The sequence below is a fragment of the Delphinapterus leucas genome, chromosome 8 (genome assembly GCF_059928025.1).
Source record: "Delphinapterus leucas isolate spDelLeu-1000000601 "Yukka" chromosome 8, BTC_Dleu_Yukka2, whole genome shotgun sequence".
Classification (NCBI taxonomy): Eukaryota; Metazoa; Chordata; class Mammalia; order Artiodactyla; family Monodontidae; genus Delphinapterus; species Delphinapterus leucas.
In genome coordinates this window covers 70,054,901-70,080,004 of record NC_143136.1, presented here as the reverse complement: position 1 = coordinate 70,080,004, position 25,104 = coordinate 70,054,901, and the positions used below count along the sequence as shown (strand labels likewise).

Genomic DNA, 25,104 nt, shown 5'->3' with positions numbered 1-25,104 from the left:
GGGCATAATGGTATGTCATTATCTTAATTTGCATTTCTTGATTACCAGTGAGGTTGTGTAACTTTGCATGCGCTTTTTTGGCCATTTGGATAGCCTCTTCTATGAAGTGCCTATTCAGGTCTTATGCTTGTTTTTTTTTTCTTTTTTAATTGGATCATTTATTCTTTTTGATTTGTAGAAGTTCTTTATATATTATGGACATGTCTTTTGTTGGTTTTTCATGTTTCAATTATCTCACATTTGTGGCTTATCTTTTTTTTTTTTTCTTTTTTTTGCTGTACGCGGGCCTCTCACTGTTATGGGCTCCGGACGTGCAGGCTCAGCAGCCATGGCTCACGGGTAGCCGCTCCGCGGCATGTGGGATCTTCCTGGACCGGGGCACGAACCCGCGTCCCCTGCATTGGCAGGCGGACTCCCAACCACTGCGCCACCAGGGAAGCCCTGTGGCTTACACTCTTTTAATGGTGTCTTTTGATGTATCTACAAATTCCAGAAGAGGATACTAAGAGGCTGAGACCCTTATTCCCTAGTGCAGCTTTCTCCATGCTGTAATTTATTTCCATTATATATTTTACTAAATACAGAAACAGAACCTTATCTTAATCTATCATAGTCTTAGCTACAGTTTGTATTACAATGATCTATGTTTTCAGTGGCTATCTTAAAAATAAGTAAAATACCTATAAAAATAGGAGAAATATTTATGCTTAGAAAAATTCTTTCTGATTGTGATATTACTATAATTTACATGATTTATGTCATACAATTTTAAGTTGCATAGATATTTAAAAAGTCATTGAATAACACATTTTGAATATTTGCTGTATTGAAACATAATCTGAGCCTCTCTTTAAGACATTAAAAGTATGTTGATGGGATGATCATAAAAAGACTTTTGTGAGCATAACCTAATACCTATAAAATCATTTCTACTCTAAAGAATGAAAAGCCAGATACATGGAGTCATATGTTGTTTAAAACCCAAATACAGTACCTCTTGTCCGTGAATAGATTATCCTACGTTAACAAATTATTATTTCCTATGCTGTTATCATTGTGTCTTCGAGAAGTCTTTTAAACATATGATGCCCTACCTCAGACTTTCAAATCCTCTTTATTCGTAACTATGAGGGTCTTATTTCCTCGTTTATTTAATGACTATGTTGTGATGAGTGATCCTCATGCTTTATTAGGGGAAATACTAATAAGTCTTAAATGCAAGCTTCCTGCACATAGTACTTGAGTTTGGGGAGTTGGATGCATGGGAAGTGTTACAGATACCCAGATTACTGATGCAGAGTAAACTGAAATAAGTCATTGAAAACAGTGATGAGAGAAATTGTTTCAAAAGAATGAGAAACACGGGCTTCCCTGGTGGTGCAGTGGTTGAGAGTCCGCCTGCCGATGCAGGGGACGCGGGTTCGTGCCCTGATCCGGGAGGATCCCACGTGCCGCGGAGCAGCTGGGCCCGTGAGCTGTGGCTGCTGGGCCTGCGCGTCCTGACCTGTGCTCCGCAATGGGAGAGGCCACAACAGTGAGAAGCCCGCGTACTGCAAAAAAAAAAAAAAAAAAAAAAAAAAAAGAGTGAGAAACAATACCAATGTTGAGGCATGGCTACTCTGGGATTTGGTTTCTGAGAAGTGAGTGAGTAGTTAGAATAGGCTGTCATGAAACACAAAACTTCTATGTCTGGTCACACTGGGTAGGTCTAATAGAAAAATTTAATTGATTTCTTAGTGTAACTCTAAAATTACAACTTATGCTCTTTTTTACGGCTGTTTGAAGCACTGACTTTATTTATTTTTTAATTTTTTTTTTTTTTTTTTGGTCCAGAAGAACCAACCACAGAGGTAACAGGCTGTCAAGAAGCATTTCATTTGACTCTGATGTGATTGGGTTTAGTATATATTACTATAACCCAGATAGTATACTTTTAGGAAAAATATAATACTAGCTTCTTATTTCAGATAAATTAAATCATAAATGTATATGCTGCACTGTGATTTCCTTAAGTACATTTGATATTTATGGAAATCCATCAGTCTCATTTCAAAATCAACATTCATGTTACATCTAGGAAATTGGCATATTCTTTTGAAGAGGTTGTTAAGCAGGAGACTTGGCTATTGACTCAATTCTTATTCGTTTTGCTATAAAATTTAGTTTGACAAATTTCTTAAAATATTTGGCAATAAACCATATCTCATATATTAACATTCTAAAAAGGAAATGCTTTACTAATGCCTGCAGCAAATATGCTATATAAAAGTAGTTTCTTTTTCCTTTCTTATAATTTCTTGAATATATGTAATCATATATAAGATATAGTGCTGCACATTGGTGGGAACAATTAAACAATTTAAAAACTGGGATGCCCTGTATTTTAAGACTTTATTTTTTGGCCCAGAGATAAACCCACGCACATGTGGCCACCTTATCTTTGATAAAGGAGGCAAGAATATACAATGGAGAAAAGACAACCTCTTCAGTAAGTGGTGCTGGGAAAACTGGACAGCTACATGTAAAATAATGAAATTAGAACACTCCCTAACACCGTACACAAAAATAAACTCAAAGTGGATTAAAGACCTAAATGTAAGGCCAGACACTATAAACCTTGTAGGGGAAAACATAGGCAGAACATTCTATGACATAAATCACAGCAAGAGCCTTTTCCACCCACCTCTTAGAGAAATGGAAATAAAACCAAAAATAAACAAATGAGACCTAATGAAACTTAAAAGCTTTCGCACAACAAAGGAAACTATAAACAAGATGAAAAGACAACCCTCAGAATGGGAGAAAATATTTGCAAATGAAGCAACTGACAAAGGATTAATCTCCAAAATATACAAGCAGTTTATGCAGCTCAATATCTAAAAAACAAACAACCCAATCCCAAAATGGGCAGAAGACCTAAATAGACATTTCTCCAAAGAAGATATACAGATTGCCAACAAACGCATGAAAGGATGCTCAACATCACTAATCATTAGAGAAATGCAAGTCAAAACTACAATGAGGTATTACCTCACACTGGTCAGAATGGCCATCATCAAAAAATCTGCAAACAAGAAATGCTGGTGTTTGAGGGAACCCTCTTGCACTGTTGGTAGGAATGCAAATTCATACAGCCACTATGGAGAACCATATGGATGTTCCTTAAAAAACTAAAATTAGAACTACCATATGACCCAGCAATGCCACTACTGGGCATATACCCTGAGAAACCATAATTCAAAAAGAGTCATGTACCACAATGTTCATTGCAACTCTGTTTACAATAGGCAGGCCACGGAAGCAACCTAAGTGTCCATTGACAGATGAATGGATAAAGAAGATGTGGCACATATATACAATGGAATATCACTCAGCCATAAAGAGAAATCAAATTGAGTTATTTGTAGTGAGGTGGATGGACCTAGAGACTGTCATACAGAGTGAAGTAAGTCAGAAGGAGAAAAACAAATACTGTATGCTAACACATATATATGGAATCTAAGAAGAATGGTTCTGAAGAACCTAGGGGCAGGACAGGAATAAAGATGCAGACGTAGAGAATGGACTTGAAGACACAGGGAGGTGGAAGGGTAAGCTGGGACAAAGTGAGAGGGTGGCATGGACATACATACACTACCAAATGTAAAATAGATAGCTAGTGGGAAGCAGCCGCATAGCACAGGGAGATCAGCTCGGTGCTTTGTGACCACCTAGAGCGGTGGGATAGGGAGGGTGGGAGAGAGACGCAAGAGGAAGGGGATATGGGGATATATGTATACGTATAGCTGATTCACTTTGTTATACAGCAGAAACTAACACACCATTGTAAAGCAATTATACTCCAATAAAGATGTTAAAAAAAAAAGCCTTTATTTTTTAGAGCAGTTTTAGGTTTACATGAAAATCGACAGGAAGGTACAGAGGTTTCCCATATACTCCTTGGCTCCACACAGGTATAGCCACCCCCATTATTAACATCACTCAGAATGGTACATTCTTTTACCAAGGATGAACTTACATGGACACATCATAATCATGCACAAAACCATAGTTTACCTTAGGGCTCACTCTTGGTGTATGTTCTGTGGGTTTGGAGAAATGTACAATGACATATATCTGTCATTATAATATCATACACGGTATTTAAAATCCTTTGTTTTCAGCCTATTCATTCCACTACCACCCCCAGCAACTACTGATGTTTTTACTCTCTCCATAGTTCTCCAGAATTTCATATAGTTGAAATCATACAGTATGTAGCCTTTTTAGATCAGCTCCTTTCACTTACTAATATACATTTAAGATTTCTCCATGTCTTTTCATGGCTTACTGTCTCATTTCTTTTTAGCATTGAATAATATTTTATTGTCTGTGTGAATCATAATAGATTTATCCATTCACTTACTGAAGAACATCTTGGCTTCTTCCAAGTTTTGGCAACTATGAATAAAGCTGCTATAAACATCTGTGTGCAGGGTCTTTTGGTGGGCATAAGTTTCAACTCCTTTTGGTAAATACCAAGGAGTGCAATGCTCTACCATATAGTAAAAGTATGTTTAGTTTTGTAAGAGACTGCTAAGCTGTCTTCCAAAGGAGTTATACCATTTTGCTTTCCCAACAGCAGTGAAAGAGCGTTCCTGTTGTTTCACATCCTTGCCAGCATTTGGTGTGGTTAGTGTTCTGGATTTGGGGCATTTTAATAGGTGCATAATGGTATCTCATTGTTTTAATCTGCATTTCCCTGGTAATATATGATGTGGAGCATCTTTTCATATGCTTATTTGTCATCTGTATATCTTCTTTGGTGAGTTGCCTGTTAAAATCTTTGGCCCATTTTTTGATCAGGTTGTTAGTTTTGAGTTTGAAGGACTCATTTATGAATATGAAAGAACTATGCTCATTTCTAGGATTCTTATAACTTTTATATTGACTGAACACTACTTGTGGGATTTAATTATAAAGTAACTCTATTCTGGCTTGTACCATCCCTTTGTAGTTACTCAGTGGATCTAATTGTTATTCTGCTCCTGAATGAAAACTCTGATGGGTTCTCCAGCCTTTCTAGTCACTCGTAGGTAACTTGAAGTCCTCTAATAAGTAATTAAAATATTTAGTCTCATATAATAGTGAAAACTTTGAACTTGCTTTAACTGTAAGGCCTTTTGCCTCCCTCTCTTGCCCAGGTGTGCTCCGGCTGAGAACAGAGAATGTAGTTGCTTTTTTCCCCTCCTACATTGAACTTCTCCTTCTTCCAGATGCTCCATCATCTTTCTAACTCTAGTTTCTGATCCATTCAGATGTGGAGCATAGGAAATGAAAAGAACTAAGTGGAATGGGGCAGGAAAGCTGTTACTTAGCTGGTAGTCTTACAAGCTGATGTCATACTCTCTAGGCTTAGCAAGAATTTAAATTGACTCATTTTCTTTTACCTGCACTCTTTTCTGCCTTATTACTTATTCTTCCTTATCCCCCAGATATTCGGCTATAGTGATAGATTCCCCCTGCTAAAGTCTTGTAATTGCTCCATGGCAGCCTCTTGGACAGCATCTAAGGTGACCCCACATTCCACATTCTCTCTATTTTGCATATTCTCTCTGTCTCTCTGTCTCTCTGCTTCTCTCCGACTCTCTCTGTCTCATAGGTGCAGCTCATATATGATTCACAGAAAACATGCACACACTCATTGCCCTGGTGAATTCTGGAGTGCATGTTATTCACAGCAGCAATCTCAGCCATCAGCAGCTAGGCAGACTTTGTTTCTCAGGGAGGAATCATACCCCAGTCCACTGCGGGGAGACATGTTAAATTCATGATGCCCTAGAGCACTACTCAGTTGTCTTGAGGGAGAGGCAGACAGCCTTTTGTAAGGGATTAAGGAAACTTGGGACTCACATTACAGCTTTCTTTGAAGAAATTCTTTCCAGAATGTGTCTGCTATTTTCAACTTATGATCTTTTTATAGCCTTAGCATGGGTAAAGAGTTAGAGTTAAATAACTAGATTTTTAGGAACAGAGTTTGTAAGTTCTGCATGTAGTCTCACGTCCCCTTTGGAGAGAAATACCTGTTGGTTCTTGATGCTTCAGCTGAAATGTTCCTTTTATCAATCCATAACAAAATGAACTAATTAGCATTAATAATAAATATATTATTTCAATTATAAAATGAATTAAAATATAGGAATCCAAACAGATTACATAGGACATTCAAATAATATGAGCAAAATTTTAAAGTTCAAATGAAGATGGAAAATAATACTGAGCTGCAAAGAGACTGGAGACATGAATTTGGAACAGAACCATTAAACTTGTCATCATTTCATGATTTCAGAAGATAATCTAAATATTGATTTATCTGAAATATAACAAGGATAAAGAAGAAAAGCACCTATAATTCAGAAATGCAAAATGGTAAACATCTAGTGAATCTGCTTTCTTGATCTAAATGTCATTGTGTATGAAGCCTGTGGTTTTCATGACAGTAAGATCATATATGTAAAAGGGAATTTTCCAATTCACTTCTGTCATTATACTTGTTCTGTTGTTATAAGAAGCATATTTCTCAACATATTTTTGACCATTCTCCAGAAAGGGCCTGAAAAATAGAGAACTTTTGGACAGGGTCTACAGAAAGGAGAGTATTTTCACTGATTATTAGGAAAAATGTATTTAAGACCCTGGTTAATTAATATGTGAGTAATTAAAGCAGTAGGAGTAACATAGCTAACAATGAAAAGATGAAAGTTTGCAAAGGAACTTGCTTATTTCCAGTTATGATTCTATTAGTGGCTTTCCTCAGATAACTTTGTAAGTTTGATTTTAACTAACCATTTGTTGAAAATATGGTCTGTATTCCAAAAGAAATATTGATAGTTTGTTTTTTTTCTGATTGTAAAAGTAATATATGGTCTTTGACATTCCAGTGCTATTGAACATTAAGCTGTCCAAACCCTGTTACACCTAGTTCTCCTCATTGATTCTACAGCATCTGACATTATTGACTTCTTAATCTTCTTGAAATCCTTTTCTACCTTGACCACTGTTGTACTACTCTCTCATCAGATGTAAGCTCTATAAGGGCAGAGGGTTTTTTTCTGTTTATATCTGTCTAATTCACCTGACCAATGGAAGGTGCTCATTATATATTTGTTTAATGTATAAATTCTTTTACATATCTACCTAATCCTCTTTTGATTTTTTTTTTTTTTTTTTTGCGGTACGCGGGCCTCTCACTGTTGTGGCCTCTCCCGTTGCGGAGCACAGGCTCCGGACGCACAGGCTCAGCAGCCATGGCTCACGGGCCCAGCTGCTCCGCGGCATGTGGGATCTTCCCGGACCGGGGCACGAACCCGCGTCCCCTGCATCGGCAGGTGGACTCTCAACCACTGCGCCACCAGGGAAGCCGCTCTTCTGATTTTTTTTAACTCTTCCTCATCCTAAATCTTAAACCTTATTATTCCCCTGATGCTGAGTCTTCTCTCTCTATTCTTTCATTTTTGAGTCCTCATCCATTGTAATCAAATGACTTCTCTAGTTAAATGCAACCCATGTCTTTACCTCTGACCCTGTCGTCTTTTCCAGAATCAAATATCCACCTTTCCTGTGACCATCTTTATATGTTTGAACCATAATCACCTGAAACTCAGCAAATCTAAAAGATCTTGTGCTCTCAGCCTACAATACTGGCTCCTCATTCTGACAAGCCTTTTTTTCCCCGAGTTTTATTGAAAAATAATTGACATACCTCACTGTATAAGTTTAAGGTGTATGGCATGATGGTTTGCTTTACATATGTTGTGAAATGACTGCCATGATAGGTTTAGTTAACATTCATCATCTCATATAGATACAATAAAAAGAAAAGAAAAAAATGTCTCCTTGAGATGAGTACTCTTAGGATCTACTCACAACTTTCCTATATATCATACAGCAGTGTTAACTATAGTCATTATGTTGTACATTACATCCCTAGTACTTACTTATCTTATAACTGGAAGTTTATACCTTTTGACCATTTTCCTCCAGTTCCCCGCCCCCCTCCCCCGCCAAAGCTGGTAAGCACAAATCTGATCCCTTTTTCCATGAGTTTGGTGTTTTTGTTTTGTTTTATTGTTTTGTTTCATCTTGTCTTTTTTTTTTTTTTTTAGATTCCACATGTAAGTGAGGTCATATAGTATTTACCTTTCGCTGTCTTATTTCACTTAGTGCCTTCAAGGCTTACCCATGTTACAACCCTCTTTTAATTAACGGCACTGTTATTTTCTCATTCTCTGCGCTTTAATTCTAAACCTCTCTATTTGACAGGCCTATATTTTCATTGTAACCATCCCCACTACCACTAGCATCAGCATCAGTCATCATTAATAATATTTATATAATGCTTTATAATTTGAAAAGTATTTTTGCATTCTTTAGGGACTAGATCCTATCTCCTTCTAAGAGACTAATTCTGACAGCTGGAAAAATTTTCTATTTAAAGTATTTAATTTGTTATGAACAGTAAATTTTAAATGACAATTGAGGTAAGTATAGCAAGGAGAAGTATAGAGTGCTATGAGTTGAGATAACAGGTGTCTGACTTAATTATTGCATATGAGTGCGCTTATATGTGTGTTTGTGTTTCATGAGGCTGATTAGGTAGGCTTGCTGAAGCATATTACAGTGAAGTAGATGCTGAAAGATATATGGGAGATCTAGAGGAAACAGTATGTGCGATGGTCCTGAAGTGGGAAGGAGCATGGTATTTTTAAAAATCTGAAAGAAGGCTAAGGTACTCAGAATGGAATTGCAAGGGTAAGAGTGGCAGAAGGTAAGGCTAATAACATAGGCAGAGGCTAGGGCCTCATCACAAACATATACTGAACAGAAAGTATGACACTATATTATGTTTTATGTAATATGTATATTTTCACTTTTGACTTCTGAAATCCTCAGTCATGACTTAATTATAACCTAACCCTTTAAGTTACTGATTAAATGGTTTATTTTCACAAAGTATTTAATATTATAGATTTCAGTAATCACTGTTGCTTGTTACTGATTTACTCATTCTTTTGTGTTTTAAAAAACGTTTGAAAGTACCAGATGTTTTATTGGAATAACATTGAATTTATAAGATGGTTTTCCGCTATTGGGCTTTCCCATTAATATAAACTTACTCATTTATTTAGGTCTACTTTTACATCATTCAATAAAGTTTTATAATTTTCATCACAAATGTATTGATTGAATAACACATTTACCAGGTAACCCAGCAATCCTACTCCTAGGTGTTTGCCCTAGAGAATAAAAACTTAGGTTCACACAAAAACCTGTACAAGAATACTTATAGCACTTCTATTCATAATTGAAAAAATTGTAAACTAAATACCCTTCAGTAAATGAATGGATAAGAAAACTATGGTACATTCCTGCAATGGACTGTTACTCAGCAATAAAAAGAAGGAATTACTGATACATTCAGTGACACAGATAAATCTCAAAATCTCAAAGGCATTATGATAAGTGAATAACAACAGTCTCAAAAAACTATACATTGTATGTTTCCATTTATATGGCATTGTGGAAAAGGCAAAACTATAGCAGTAGGGACCAGATTAGTGGTTGCCAGGGGTTAGGAGAGGGATAAGGTTGTGACTACAAAGAAGCATCACAAGGGAGTTCTTTGGTGAATTATATTCAGCACAGTTTTAGTATAAGTGAATTTTATCATAGTCTACTCTTACGAATATTACCATAAAATGTAGCATATGTGATGAAAGAAAATGTGTGTGTGTATAAGAGAGATGTAGAAATAGTTTCCATGATGTTATATGTAATCCAAAATAATCATCACATTTGATTTTATCTTTGATAATATAGATACATTACATATTTACATTTTACATATTTATGATCCCGCATTATACTAGACTTAATATAATGCCAAATTTAGTCTTAATTTCCCAAGTCTACTCTGGCTGCATGCGGCAGTGGGGGGGGCAGGGGAGATGTGAGTTTGGAGTGGTGTTGAAGGCGGTGACCGGGACATTTCAAGCTCCAAGTCATGATAATGCATGTTCATGTCTCTGATTTCCATAGACACCCCATCACAGCGGGTACAGTTTATTCTTGGAACCGAGGATGATGATGAGGAACACATTCCTCATGACCTTTTTACGGAACTGGATGAGATCTGCTGGCGTGAAGGTGAGGATGCTGAATGGCGAGAAACAGCCAGGTGAGGATTTTTTTTGTTGAAGGATGAGGGTATACTAAAGAATTTTCATGCTATTAGAAAGAGAGATATCTAATGCCACAATTTTGCAAACATCCATCAGTGCTGCTGCTTTCTGAAATTGCTCATCTGGCCTGGGTGTATCCTATAATGGGATATGGGTCAGGATGAAACCTGAAGGCTGTAATTATAGTAAACAGTGATGCAGAACCAGCAGCAGCCGCAGTCCTAAACAGTAGCATAATTTGCGTGTCATCAGGAAAACAGTAGATATCTAACAGTAATTTATTTCTATCTTTTCAACTGCTAGGTTGTGCCCCAACTGGTGATATTATATGGGACTTTTTAAAAGAAAGGGCAAACATTATAAGAGACTTTAGTTGGAGTCCTGAATTTATTTACTATTTGTTGAGGGTAAAAATATTTTGTAATGTGTTTCTAGGATATATATACATTTAAACATAGTGGTTTTTAAAAATAATTTTTAAGAAATTACTTTTTCTGTCATTTGTAATTAATATTTCCATATTGCCATGTAATTGATGAATTGCTGTCATCCTTTCTTACTTATTTACTCATTTATTTAACAAACATTTATGGTCTATTGTGTGCCAGGTGCAATGGATATAGAACAACAACAACAAAAGTCTTAGGGAGTTCCCTGGCAGTCCAGTGGTTAGGACTGTGCTTTCACTGTCAAGAGCCCGAGTTCAATCCCTGGCTGAGGAACTAAGATCCCTCAAGCCACACCAAAAACAAGAAAAAAAGAAAAAGAAAAAAACACCTTAGATCTTGCTTTTAACAACCTCACCTCTAATGCGGGATTTAGATAAGTAAACAAAGTTGTAAGTACTGTATAATGAATGCTGTGATACAGGTGTGCACTAGGAACTGTGGGCACGCCTAGGGTTGTCTTTTACCTGCTGCTTCCGAAATTTTAAGGTGAATACATATCACCAGGGATCTTGTTGAAATGTAGATTCAGTAGACCTTAGGAATAGAGTCTCAGGTCTAGCATTTAATCATTGCCTTAACTCTAGCCAGAGGTAGTGTGGAATTAAATGCTCAATCATGATAATATTATAACTAATACTGGCTTGGTTAATTCTTGTTTGATATAATTTAAGTGGTCTTTGTAGCTCTCTTTTATTTAAAATATACTAGAAGTAAATAGAAGAAGATAAAAATGGCTTTCACCTAGTTCATCTCTGTTAACATTAAAAAAATTAACTGCTGATATTTAAAATTCAAAAATCATAGAAAGGTAAAAAAGCAAGAACATGGCTCTACTCTTGTTCATAGTACTTCTCCTCAAAGGTAATCACTATTAATTGCTTCTTGTACATCTTTTCATAAAAATTTTAATGCCTAGATCTGCATGTAAATGTATGCCCTTTTTATATTTACATAAGAGGTATTATATACCGCGTTCATGCCTTGCTTTTTTCATTTAATATATTTGGATCATTTTCCATATTATCAATACAGATTACTCAATCTTTTTAATCTCTTTAATGACTGCATCACATTTAGTTATGGATGAACTTTCATTTATTTAGCCAGTCTTGGTAGGGATTTAGATTGCTTTGTGGTTTTTTTTTGCTGTAAGCATTGCTGCAATAATCATTTACACATATATTTTGGGATTATTTTGTAGGTATTCATGTAGGGTGAATTTTTAGCAGTGGAATTTATGTGTCAAAGAGAGCAAACTTTTTTTTACTTTTATAGATATTGCAAAATTGCCTTCATAAAATGTTTTGGTAATTTATACTTCCCTCAACAATGTATGAGAATGCTTATTTCCCCCAAACCTTTGCCACACAAAATCATCAAACTTGTAAAAATTTTGGCTAATTTTGTAGATGCAAAATAAATCTCAGTGCTTTAATTTGTATTTCTCTAATTATTAGTGAGATTGAACATTTTTTCATATGTTTTTATTTTTTTCCTGAGAACTAACTGTTCATTGCCTTTACCTGTTTTATTTCAAGTCATTCATTTTTTTACTTGTGTTTTTTAATGCCTTAAACTGGTGGTATGTTTTTCTGTGTGAATTACCTTTTTTAATGAAAAAACTACATAAATTAAATTCTTTCTGATGCTATTATAATATTTTAAATATAGAACTAAATTTGAAACAGTTTTTATATGACCTGGCAAATTTTGAGATTAAGAACCATCTACCTAATTTTTTTCTTCCAACTGCATCAAAAACCAAGTATTATTTTCAAGGATATAATATGTGTGCTCATCTTCTTTGATGACAGAAAAACAATATATGATAATATTCTCCACCAATTAGTGTTATACGTTTTGCTCTTTCATGATTAAAGAGTTGTTGATAAGGAATTTGAAGTGCAAACCTCCCTGTTTAAGGCTAGAGGCATCCGTCTTCAGCTGGTTCTAAGAAACAGGTGTTCCTGGCTGACTTGAAGGAAGGAGATCCGGTGGTTATGATGACTATACAGCTCTGGTTAGAATCTCTTTAATCAATTGCTGAGAAGTACTTTTTGGAAGCATTTCTTTTATATTTCTTTCTTCACTCTCATCCCTCAGAATAGAGCTGAGAAGTAAGATTGGAATATGCGTTTTGACAGGAGTAACTCCCTTATTATGAAAATGGTTGGTGATTTTTCACCTTCCAGATCAAATGGTGATCTATTCCTTTTAAGCAGTAACTTCCTTGTAACTTTCCCACTCTCATCAAGCTAGGAGATAGCAGAGCAATGCTAGAATCTAACTCTTTTCTTGTCACAATTAAGCAGGTAGAATTTTATCATGCTCTAATGGATTAACTTGAACAACATGTTTATCCTAAGCCATCAAAATATGTTGCTGTTTATTTATAAAGAATGAGAGAGATGACCCAGTTACTTATTAATATTCTCTAATGTTGTTAGATAGGACCTGTGTTCTTAGCCCTGCTTCTGGAACCTTATGCACGGTGCAGGTATTTGAGGTTCGGGAGACATCTGATGAACAAACAAAATAGTAACAGACATTGAAGAGGAGAGTAGATGAATTTTGGCTGAGACACAACACGTCAGGGAAGAACAGAACGTGTTTACTGAGGACTTAGAAATGGAGTAGGGGGCTTCCCTGGTGGCGCCGTGGTTGAGAGTCCGCCTGCCGATGCAGGGGACGCAGGTTCGTGCCCCGGTCCGGGAAGATCCCACATGACGCGGAGGGGCTGGGCCCGTGAGCCATGACCGCTGAGCCTGCGCGTCCGGAGCCTGTGCTCCGCAACGGAAGAGGCCACAACAGTGAGAGGCCCGCGTACCGAGAAAAAAAAAAAAAAGAAATGGAGTAAGTTTTAAAGTGGTGGAAGTAATTTTGTTCTTGATGCCCTAGTTCATCTAACAAAACTAAGTTTAGTTAATTCATGACTCCATCTGATTTTTCAAATACAATTTAATTCTAATAAATCATAACCATTTGAAGTACTTCTTTCTTTTGATTAGTATTCCAGGGGGATTAATAATTTTCTACCCTAATAATAGAAATAAAAAGGATATTTTATCAGCACATTGCACCTGCCACATATCACATCTTGAATAATTCATGCCCACTGTTGTTGCCAAGTAAAACTTAAGCAAAGTTTTAGGTTTTGAAGCTAAATTTTTGAATAATAATTATTTAATGAATGTTTGTGAAAACCAGCTGTTCCCTTTTAAAAAACCCTAGAGGAAGCTATATGACAGAGCTAATGAAATCAACACAATTACAATGTCCTGCTTATAAATAACATATAATGTTATTAATAGAAAAATACCCAAAGATACCACAGCTGTGCAGTTGTGGAGACAACATGCTTGACTCACTGTGGTTGCCCTTTAAAAATGCTTCCCACAAATGAGCTCAGCAGAGGCAAAGAAAGGGATAGCAGTTAGGCCTCTGATACATACTTGGTAATGTGGAAAAAATTTTTACATCAAATCAATTTTATTGATGATGTGAAGGTATTTGATATTTAAAATTGGTAAAGGGTCAAGTCATCAGGATTTTTCAGTGCAATGTGAGATGTGAAAATAATATGAATTAAGAACAGCTAATGTCGATAAACTCTAAGTGCGGATACATTTTAATACCCCTTTCCTCTTGAAATAGGTACTTTATGATTACATATGTTAATCTCCAGCCCCCACTCTAACCATGTTCCCCCTTCACCCTCCATATCCTTAACTCTACCCAAAAAGGATGTTTTCTCTTGAGAATTCATGACTTCCCCCAAGACTATCATTTTGGATGATATGGTAACTCCTTTACTCCCTTTTTGGGTAGAATCAGAGAATAAAAATTATTAGAAAAGTTAAACTAAATTAGTGAGAATAAAATAAACAGAAAGAGTTAAATTCTATAGAAATCATCTATCTCTAATTTGCAGAAGAATTTTGTAGATTTCTAATATGAGTAGAGGAGATTTTCTAATATTGTAGAGGAGATTATCATCAACTTATTCCTCAAAGAATTCAGGAAACACCTATTTTATGTTGTTGCTGCTTAGTAGAAAGAGATTCCAGTGTGTTAATTATGGATGAAAACAGACACAGACATACTGAAGGAAATGAAAATAATCTCAACAGAGTTTAAATCCACCCCTCCCCCATAGAAAATGTCATGCAGTTGGCCTACAATTTCTTTTTTTTTTCATTGTCCGTCACATCTCATTCATGCCTGTGAGACTCTTGTTTGCTTTGGTTTGCTATTCAAACAAATGTCAGCTGAGTTTATTTGAAAACTGGAATAAATTGCAGCACTTTAGGTCATTAACTGCAACCAGGCATTTTGTAACTGACAGTATATTCAGTGACTACAAATCTTAAAACAGGATTTGGTGTGTTCTTAGACCTGCTAATTTCTATCTTTGGAGTATGAAATGGAATGAAAAACAGAAAAGAGAGATATACTTATGTATCTTTAAAATATATTCATTTAAATATCTTTTAAAGCTTTTGGCATCATTCTGGAGTTGGCATAAAACACTGAATCTTGAAATGTTTAGTAACTTGGTATTTGTAACTTGTGGGTTCCTTTTTATGGAAAGTATCTTATGTTTCCTCCTGTAATACTCATAAAACCTATGCTTATATCAAACCATCCATGCATATAACTTATATTTGGCCATCCAAACTGCTTGGAACTCACAAGAGTCTCCATTCTTGGTCTAAAAGATCAAGCCCCCAGTTTGAAAGAAATTATTCTAAAGGAAGGAGTTTTTGTTTTTAAAATGTCTTCTCAGATAGACAAGTAGTTTGATGGAACAGAATAGAGAACTAAGAAAAACTAACCCAAGTGCAGCTAACTGATTTTTGACAAAGGTGAAGGAAGAATTGTCTTTTCAACAAATGGTACTGGAACAATTAGAGATCTACATAGAGGTAAAAAATATTAACTTCAATCTAAACTTCACAGTGTATACAAAAATTAATTCAAAATTAATCATAAATCTAAATGTAAAGCATAAAGCTATACAAATGTTAGAGAAAACATAAGAGAAAATCTTCAGGACCTAGGGCTAGAAGATGAGTTTTTAGGCATGATACCAAAAGCACAATCTTTTGAATGAAAGAAGAAAAGAAAATATTCTTAAATTGGACTTCACCAGAATTAAAAACTTTTTGCTGTGAAAAATCCTGTTAGAGGATGAAGACAAACTACAGACAGGGAGAAAATATTCAGAAACCATATATTTGACAAAAATATTATATCTAGAATATGTAAAGAACTCTAAATGTTCAACAGTATGAAAACAAATCAATTGGAAAAATGGGCCAAAAAAAGGTGTTCACATAAAATGGTGTTCAACATCATTAGTCATTAGGGAAATGTAAATTAAAACCCCTATGAGATACCACTGCACACCTAATAGAATAACTAAAGTAAAAAAAAAAAGTCACAATAGCAAATGCTGGTGAAGATATAGAGACACTGGATCTCTCAGCTATTGCTGGTGTGAATGTAAAATGGTAGCACTGCTCTAGAAAACAGTTTGATAGTTTCTTATAAAACTAAGCATGCATTATTAGTAAATATGACTCAGCAATCACAGTCTTGGGCATTTATCCTAGAGAAATGAAAACTTATTTTCACACAAAACCTCTACATGAATGTTCATAGCAGCTTCATTTGTAATCACAAAAACCTATAAACAACTCAGATATCCTTCAGTGGGTGAATGGTTAAATAAACTTTGGTACATCCATACAGTGGAATACTTTTCAACAATAAAAAGGAACAAACTATTGATATATACAACAACTTGGATGGATCTCAAGGGCATTGTGTTTTAGTGAAAAAATGTCTATCTCAAAAAGTTGCAAACTATATGATTCCATTTACATAACATCCTCAAAATGACAAAACTATAGTGACGAAGAACAGATTAATGATTACCTGGGGAAAGAAACAGGGTGAAGATTGGGAATATAAAGGAAGCTCATTTGTGGTGATGGAACAGTTTTGTATCTTGATTATGGTGGTGGTTTTTACACACACACAAACACACGTACACCCCCCCCATATCTTCTCAAGATTCTTAATCTAAATATTCCCTTTCAAAGGAACCAAGATAAAATGATGTAGATGCTTCTTTACTTATTTAATTATTTTCACTGTAATCTGGAAGTAAAATTTAACTATAAATCCCCTTAGAAGAAGGGGTTGGATCATTTTGCATAGATCAAGAAGCCCATGGATATTTAAAAATGAATTTATTATTAGCGTTATTACAACTTACAAACAATATTATTGTATGGGTCAGTCTATAGATTTATACTTAAGTAATTAAGAAACAATATGGTTTTTTAGTAATGTATCAACACTCTTTTCAGGATTCCTTGAGTGAAAATTTTAAATACAACATTTTAGTAGCAATTCTGTATAGAAAGATGACAGAAAGTACCAGAGCTCCAGAAAAGAGAAATCTATAGTCCCCCAAACAAAATTACACCCTTTTATGACCCTAATTCTTCTTTACCACACAGCAGACTGGAAACTAGATTTCAAATCTAACAAGGTTCTTCAGTCAAAATAACACCAGCATAAGTGATGCTGTAAAGACTCCCTTCTTTTATTCTTTTTGTCTGAAAAACCACGTCATATGTGAGTAGTATATAAGGTGACAGAAGATTTAATAAAAGTTGTATCCACTCTCTTGGTACACCTTCTGTGGATAACATAAGATGAGAGGGAGAGAACACAGAACATTTTTCAACTTGAGATTTGTTCCAGACAAGAAGGAAAATTAAATGTTAAATCTGTTGTTTTCACTATAGGCTTTAGCATAAGATATCTTAGCTAAAAAAGTCCATAAATCCAACTGAAGTAATTGTATTATGGTAAAAAATGGGCACAGACTCTGGAGAAAAACAAGAACAGTTGGAGTTGATCTGGTTTGACAAGGTTAGTGACTAGGTGATCCTGGACAAGTTTTGAATGTGTTGAATTTGTCTCATCATTTTACAGATGAGAAAACTGTGGCCCAGAGAAGTTGAAAGACTTTCCCTTGGTCACACAGCAATTTAGATATAGAGTAGGGCCCCAAACCTAGATTTCTTTTTATTCCCAACTAGTCCAATACACTTTCCACAGTACTATCCCATTTCAAAATGTCTGTCAAGAGGTTGATCCTTGGAGATATTGACATTCACGTTACCATGTCCTTACTTTTATACCTGGCAAGAAATACCAGATTATTATATTTATCAAAAGTATATTCACTCTCACCATTAATTCTAATTAGGAACTTGATGCTGGTATGAATTGCTAAAATTTGTATCAGTTAGGATAGGCTAAATTATGCTAGAAAAATATCCTGTAATTTCAAAAGCTTAAAATCACAAAGGTTTATTTATGGTTCATGATACATGTCCATCGTGAATCAGTAGAAGCTCTGCACCACTGCACTAGTCGTTACTCGGAGACTCTGGATGATAGAACTGCCTACACCTTGAACATAGCTGGTGGCCACAGAGGGAAAAAGAGCTCCAGAGGGTCTCATCCTAGCAATGAAAAACTCCAGTCTGGAAGTGGCACAGAGAATTTCTGCTCACAATTCTTTGTCAACAGTGGCCTCACCCAGTTAAAAGAAAGCCAGGTAGTGATATCCTACTCTTTACTAAGAAGAGAGGGAGAACTAGTTATAGTTGGTGAGCAGTATTAATGACCATCCCATGATCTGTGATGCATTATGGCCTTGTAAAGGGCTGAAAATCGTTAAGATTCACTAATATGAAAAAATTCCCAACTGTGTAGACAAAAATACTCTATAAAATTGTCACCATTTGAAGAGATACTGTCAGTGATTTGTGCTTAAATATTAGTTTTTTCAACCTTCAAGCATTCTCTAAACTTATGATAGGCATAAACATAGGACTGTAAATTTTTGGCAGGCATAACTGTTCTTCCCTACCAGTTTCCTTTTTACTTCCTGACGTTTTCATCCTTGAACTCTGAGGACAGATCCATAGCTGTCTTTATCGTTCTTGGAACTCTACACACAAATCTTTCTGACTAGCCCTTTTGCTTAGTTTTCTTAGCTGGCCGATACACTGGTTCTTAACTATACAAGATGTCCTCTGTTGGAGTTGGAGTTGGATCATTTGATTACACAAAACAGCAATAAAATATCATATAGATAGGAAGTTTGAGTGATATTGCATGGAGAGAGGAAGTTAGCGCAAAAGTGACAAAGAGAGAAAATATGAGGAAAATGGTGGGGGATGGAGAGAGGAGAGGCATTTAGGCTAGGCTTCATTAGAAATGGTGGAATTAATATGGTTATCTACTAAGATTAAAAAGCAAGTCCCTAAAAGAATAAGATATTTAGTGCTAGTGCCAGAGCAGTAAAATCATCGATTTCTCTTTATCCCTTCCATTTATCTTAGTTAGAAACAATCTCAGATATTACTACTCATTTCACTCCAAGAAGGCAGTGGTCTCCCATTTGGCACCGTGTTATCAAGGTTCTTCTATTCTCTGGCCCTGGCAGGAACACTCAGGGAATGGGGGCTGAGCTCAGTTCTCATAGATTTAGTCCCTAGGAAGTGACTACAATCACTAGATTTCATTCAAACAGGCCTAATAAGTATTTTTCCTACGGAATAGTCCCCAAATTATACTAGCTTCCCTAAAAATCAAAGGGCAGAATTGTCAAGAGATTCAAATATTGTTTTAAGACCTCCCACTAAAAGAAAAATGAGTACTCTCTCATTTTCTTTTGCATTTTTTAACCACCGTTATCTTTCCATGTAGTGTACTCTCTCTATTAGTTCTACAACAGATTCCCTGTGACCACTGACTTAACGTTTATATTGATATATTTTTTCAGTGCTAGAAAGATTAATTAAAAAACTGAGTTTTTGTTTGTTTTAAACGTATCTTTCAATGACAGAAAGTATGTTTGTTAAATGGAATTAAAATGAAATAAACCAGATGACTTGGGCTGGCTTTTACTTACTTCTGAAATCCTTGAAACCAAGAAGTAATGTGAATAGCTTTATACTTCTACCTTTTATTGTTGGGATAAAGGTTCATTCATCTACAATGTAATATTCAATGTGCTGATAATAATATTTATTTGTAACTTGGGAAAAATTCAAAATTAGGTAACTTAATGCCTGAAGGGAGATCTCTTAAAGTGAATGCAATGCATGTTCTATGGAAATATTTTTGCCATAAATATCAGTGTCTTTACGGTAGTAAAATCATTTGTTTTATACTTATGGCTAGAATTCACCCCCCTTTCTTTTTTTTTCATCTTGGAATGGCCTTCTTTTAATGTGTTTTGTTTTAAGAATAATTTTATAGCAGGGTAGTGGTGAAATAAAAACGTGTTACAAATTTTAAAAAATTATAAAATTTATTTGAATAGGTGGTTGAAGTTTGAAGAAGATGTGGAAGATGGAGGGGAAAGGTGGAGCAAGCCTTATGTGGCTACTCTTTCACTGCACAGCTTGTTTGAGTTGAGAAGTTGTATTCTGAATGGAACTGTGTTGCTGGACATGCATGCCAACACTTTAGAAGAAATTGCAGGTACATCCTTTTTTCTCCTTAGTCTATTTCACACTTATGGGTACAGCTGATTTTTTTAATTCCCTTTTTCTTATAATTCTATACACGTGTGACCTTTAGGAAAGTAATTCTCATGATCAGTGTATGAGACCTCAAAAATAACTTTGTTTTACCACCTCATTTAAGATAAAAGAAGTTGAATCTCAAAGAAATATGGTCTAACATGCCAGTGGCAAGTCTAGAACAAGAATCTATATACCTTGGTTTCCATTTAGCATATATTGTTTTTCATCATCATATGTAATTAGACTGTCACCATTAGAAAATTGAAGGAAAAATCCATAAAGCTAGAGATTGATTTTTTTCAATATTCAAATACATGAAATAGCCAAATGAAAAAGTTTCAGTAATTAGGAAAAATGTTAGCTTAGGATAGAACAGAAAGGTATGGCCATTTATTTTAAACTGAATTAAAAATCTTGAATTCCAGAGGAGGCCAAGTGATGAAGTTTACATTAGTTTATAATTGAAACTATGGCTTGCATCTGGGATGAATGATTTGTACTAGAAGTCTATTATGGCTATATCACACAAGCAGTTATATTTAGGAAGCATCTTACTGTTACTCTGCAAATAAAAGCAAAGAACTCCTATATCTTTTCAGCTGGAAGACAAACATTTTAGTAAAAACAAAATAATACAAAAAAAACACAGAAATGAGTTTTGAAAGGGTATAAATGAAATGGTTACTGGAGATTTTTAAAAATAAAAACAAAGCTAGGACTCAGGCAGTTTTAAAAATTCCTAGTTCAGAAAAACATAAAAGCAGTTCCATGTGGAATTTATTTGTGGAGTAGAAAGACTTCAGAGAGACTTCAGTGTCTTAATTATATTGTAGAGATGGGAAAAAAACCCAAAACACTCTGTGTGTTTTTGGATCACGTAAACGAGAAAATGTTGTATTAGAAAAATAATGTATCTAATTTAATCTTCAGAATAACCTCATAAAGTAAGTGCATTCCCATATTTCAATAAGAAAATAGAAATTCTGAAACTTTCATGGTTCCAGTTCCATTTAAGGGCCTCTGACTTTAAGCTCCATGTTCCTTCTATTACACTACAACTACTGTCTGAAGAAAGAGATGGCTTGAAGTGGTTGTTCTTAATTCCTTTAAAATTATTTATTTGGCTGTTGGTGCTGATAGGCATACATACATTGCAATATGTGTGAAAAAAAAAAGTAAGCATGGAGAGATATTTTGGCTCACAATATTAAGCACAAACAAAAAAAAACACACACAAAAGAAACAGGAAAGATGAGCTTTCCTCCCCTCAGTTTCATACAACACTTATAAAGAGATTACACTTTAAATACAGAACTAGAGCCTAAACGATGATATAAAGTTAAATACAGTATACTTTTTGGAAGAACACAGGATACAGTAACAGGTCACACTAAATCAAGACTTAAAGAAATGACTAACGTGGAAATTAGCAAACTTCCTGAGAACGCTGGTATAGTAGCCATCCAATTCAATTTCCTAGCTTTACATTATGGGGTATTGCTGATACCCAATAAAAATTTTTATGTTTTAATTATGAATGAAATGGCTGGGTTCTTCCTAGTACTTTGCAGTTTAGGAAGCTCTTTTTAGTAATTCTACAACTATCTTTTTGATATTCAAAACAAACTTGGGGCTTAGTACTATTATTGTTATCCTTCATAAATAAAGTGACTCAGAAGGTTAAAGGTCTTGCCCAAAATAAGGAGTTTATTTCTGCTACTTATGTCAGTGATGGCATTACCTTTGAAAATGGATTAATTCAAATGAGTTTTGGATTGGCTGTATGTAATGAAGCTGTCAAATTCCTCAACCAGGCAAAATTAGCCTCAGAAAATTCTCTTCATAGCTTTACCAGGCTTTAAATTTCTTAAAACATGTAATTTCTAATGCTTTCTTTAGGAATTTATTTCTACCAGGAAATATTCTCCTGTTATAATTTGACTAAAACTCTGTTGTTTATCACTTTAGCTTGGTTTTGTTGTCTAAACTTATGCTTCCTTTCCCTAAACCTGCCCTCTTCCCCAAGCTCAACTCTGTAGAATATGTAAAGGTTGTTAGCTCTGTTGAATCTAGCTTTTTAAAGCAAATTACATTTTCTAAGTCTATTCTTACAAATGAAAGTAGTTCAGTGGAAGTCTCAATATCCCAAATAGGTTTTTAGTATTCTTTCTTCTCTTCTAATTAGTCTGTATTTTTCTGCCTCCAAAGTAGACCAACTTTTTTAATGTCCCATTTTCAGTGTACAACAGTGTAAACTGCCATTCAGAAAAGGTCAGTAGTTTAGAGTTAACACCACGTAGAAAAATAGGATTACAAGTACCTGTGTTGATCGTTGTTTCCTTAGGTTCCTTTTCAATCATTAATGAGAAGAGATTCTCTCTCTTTGAGTAATTTTAATTTGGTGTATTTAATCCAAAGGTATTTATTTCTGCCCTCAATAAAATCTCATTAATAAATTTTCTCTGATAGCTTGTAATTATTTTTATTGTTTACTTATTGATATTTTTACTTTGTGACAATTTAGCTGTATTACGAAGTTTGTAGTAAATGTTTTACATTTTGAAGACTTCTAACTTTGTATTTTCACATCCATTACTATATTTTATTATCACAGAAACCTTATGAGGTAGGGAAGAGACTATTTCCTACATTTTATAAATAGATAAATAGAAAGTGATACATTACAGGTAACACTTGCAGAGATGGGAATAATTTCTTTTGATTAATCTATAATCATAAATTTTGTTTTTTTCTATTTCATGATAATTTGGGACCATAGTGATTAACTTTAAGATTTGGAACTTTTTCTTCACCTCTTATTTATCATACTTTTCTATATGTTAGGCAGTTACTAATGTATTAGTCGCTAGTTTCTGTTTTGCAAAAGCTAGATATAATAGTTTATCTTTAAGGGCTCTAAGCCCTAGTCCTTTGCAAATGCACAGGCTCTGCAGCTTAATGTTTTCTAGACATTTCCTAGTAGAGGAATATGACCCAGATATTGTTTTAGAATGGTCAAGGATTTTTATATCAATGTTCTGATATGTTTTTAATAGACTCTTAAATAATTCTTTAAAGAGATTTTTGTAGACTTAGCAGGAGAAAATCCCATTTGTATCTGGCAGGTCTGTCAAGAATTTCTGGTGTAATTAAAGTAGGATTTTCTTTTGGATAAAGTTAATTTAAAAGTGTCTATTTCCCAATGTTTTAAGGAACTCAGAATAAATTTAAACTTCTTCCTTCAAAATATTACTTAACTTTTCAAATCCAAAATTCTCCAGATATATTTTCTTATCCTGATTTATTCTGATATGGAGATTAATTGTATTAAAAATGCTTCTCAATTATATTCATATAAATTATAGGAAATTTTACGGTTTATGTTAATCTCTTAAATTCAGCACTGTAAAGATTAATAATGGAAATATTACCTCTGTAGTGTGTCTACTTTAACCTATTGCTGTCAATGAGGGTAAGATATTAAAACCAAACCAAAGTTAGTACCATGGACAGATTAACAATCATAGTTCTCAACTCATTAAAACAGCTCTTGCTGTTTAAAATCTTTCATCAAAGGAAAAATCCACAGTTTGCTCCACTGAATATAATCTGCAGATTTGGGAGTATGTTAATAGCCATATATATATATTTTAATGCCTATGCTATTACCATCCTTGGTCTGGAAAGTAAGTTTTCTTATGGTAATTTACATTTTTATTACATACACTCCTGTTAGTAGTGTCAACCAAACTGTAAAATTTAGAACCCCCTATTGCCCACTTCTCCCCCAGCATCTTTGAAGACAATGGATTTTTAAGACAAAGCAATTATACGATCATCTTTAAAGAAGCGGAGATTTATATAGAGTCTGTAAAATCTCATGGGCTCTAGAGGCTTTCATTCAATAGTCAAATGGATTGATCATGACAAAATAGTTGCCTGATTAAGATGAAAAGTATTTTTTCACGTTCTGAGGTTTTTCTACACAAATACTGCTAGTTTTTCTGGAGCCTGTTTAGTGCTAGAAGACTGTGACCAATTTATCCCTTTTCTTCTTGCTTCTTCTCTTATCATCCAGATCCTGGCATTGAGCTTTGGCAGGCTGGACTGTATTATTTAGGCATCATAGCCTGCTGAGATTGTTGGTCTTGACTCTGGGCCTAAAGCCATTATGGCCCATTATCCTTTCTTACTTTTCAAGGTTAATACTAATATATATTATAGTGGTGAAGAGCACAATGTAAGTGATTAGTGAATCACACTCGCTTTGATACTTAAATTTCACCTTAGCATAAGTTATATTCTTAAGCAAGTTGATTAACTTTTCCAGTTCATTAAGACATTGCTTGGTCATGTTATACCTTAGAGGAGTTTGCTATGTATTTCTGCAACTAATGAGCAGACGAGTGTTCTTTTCTATTTATCTTATGTAACTGTTTTATATAAAGACGTTATCTCTGAAAAACTTTGAAGCTAGTGACTTATTTTTCATAGTGCTTAGGCCTGGAAAGATTGTGCTTTGATAAGAATGAAAAACTATAACCATGTGCATGTTTTATTACATGATTAATTTTTATTCTGATTAGAATATTGAACTGGGGATACATATCATGGTTTACAGATGAAACTGCTGCATGATGGTATCCCTTTGGTGTCTGAATAATCTACTTTACAGCTCCTATCATGAAGTATATAATACATATTTTATATACATTTTTCCATCTTAGCAAGGTTGCAGTGTAAAGTCATGTATGTGGACAATTTATCATTTCCTTTATTTCAGATTAATCCAAGGGTTTTATAACTACTGAT

At 34.7% G+C, this 25,104-nt stretch overlaps 1 protein-coding gene across 1 annotated transcript in view; it reads left to right on the top strand.

Moving 5' to 3' along the window:
- Window positions 1–25,104, top strand: part of SLC4A10 (solute carrier family 4 member 10) — a 225,578-nt gene that overhangs the window by 71,117 nt on the left and 129,357 nt on the right. The window contains exons 4-5 of the mRNA XM_022569866.2: window positions 10,078–10,216; window positions 20,088–20,248. Coding sequence (XP_022425574.1) covers window positions 10,078–10,216; window positions 20,088–20,248 — 300 coding nt within the window. The remainder of the gene's footprint in view (window positions 1–10,077; window positions 10,217–20,087; window positions 20,249–25,104) is intronic.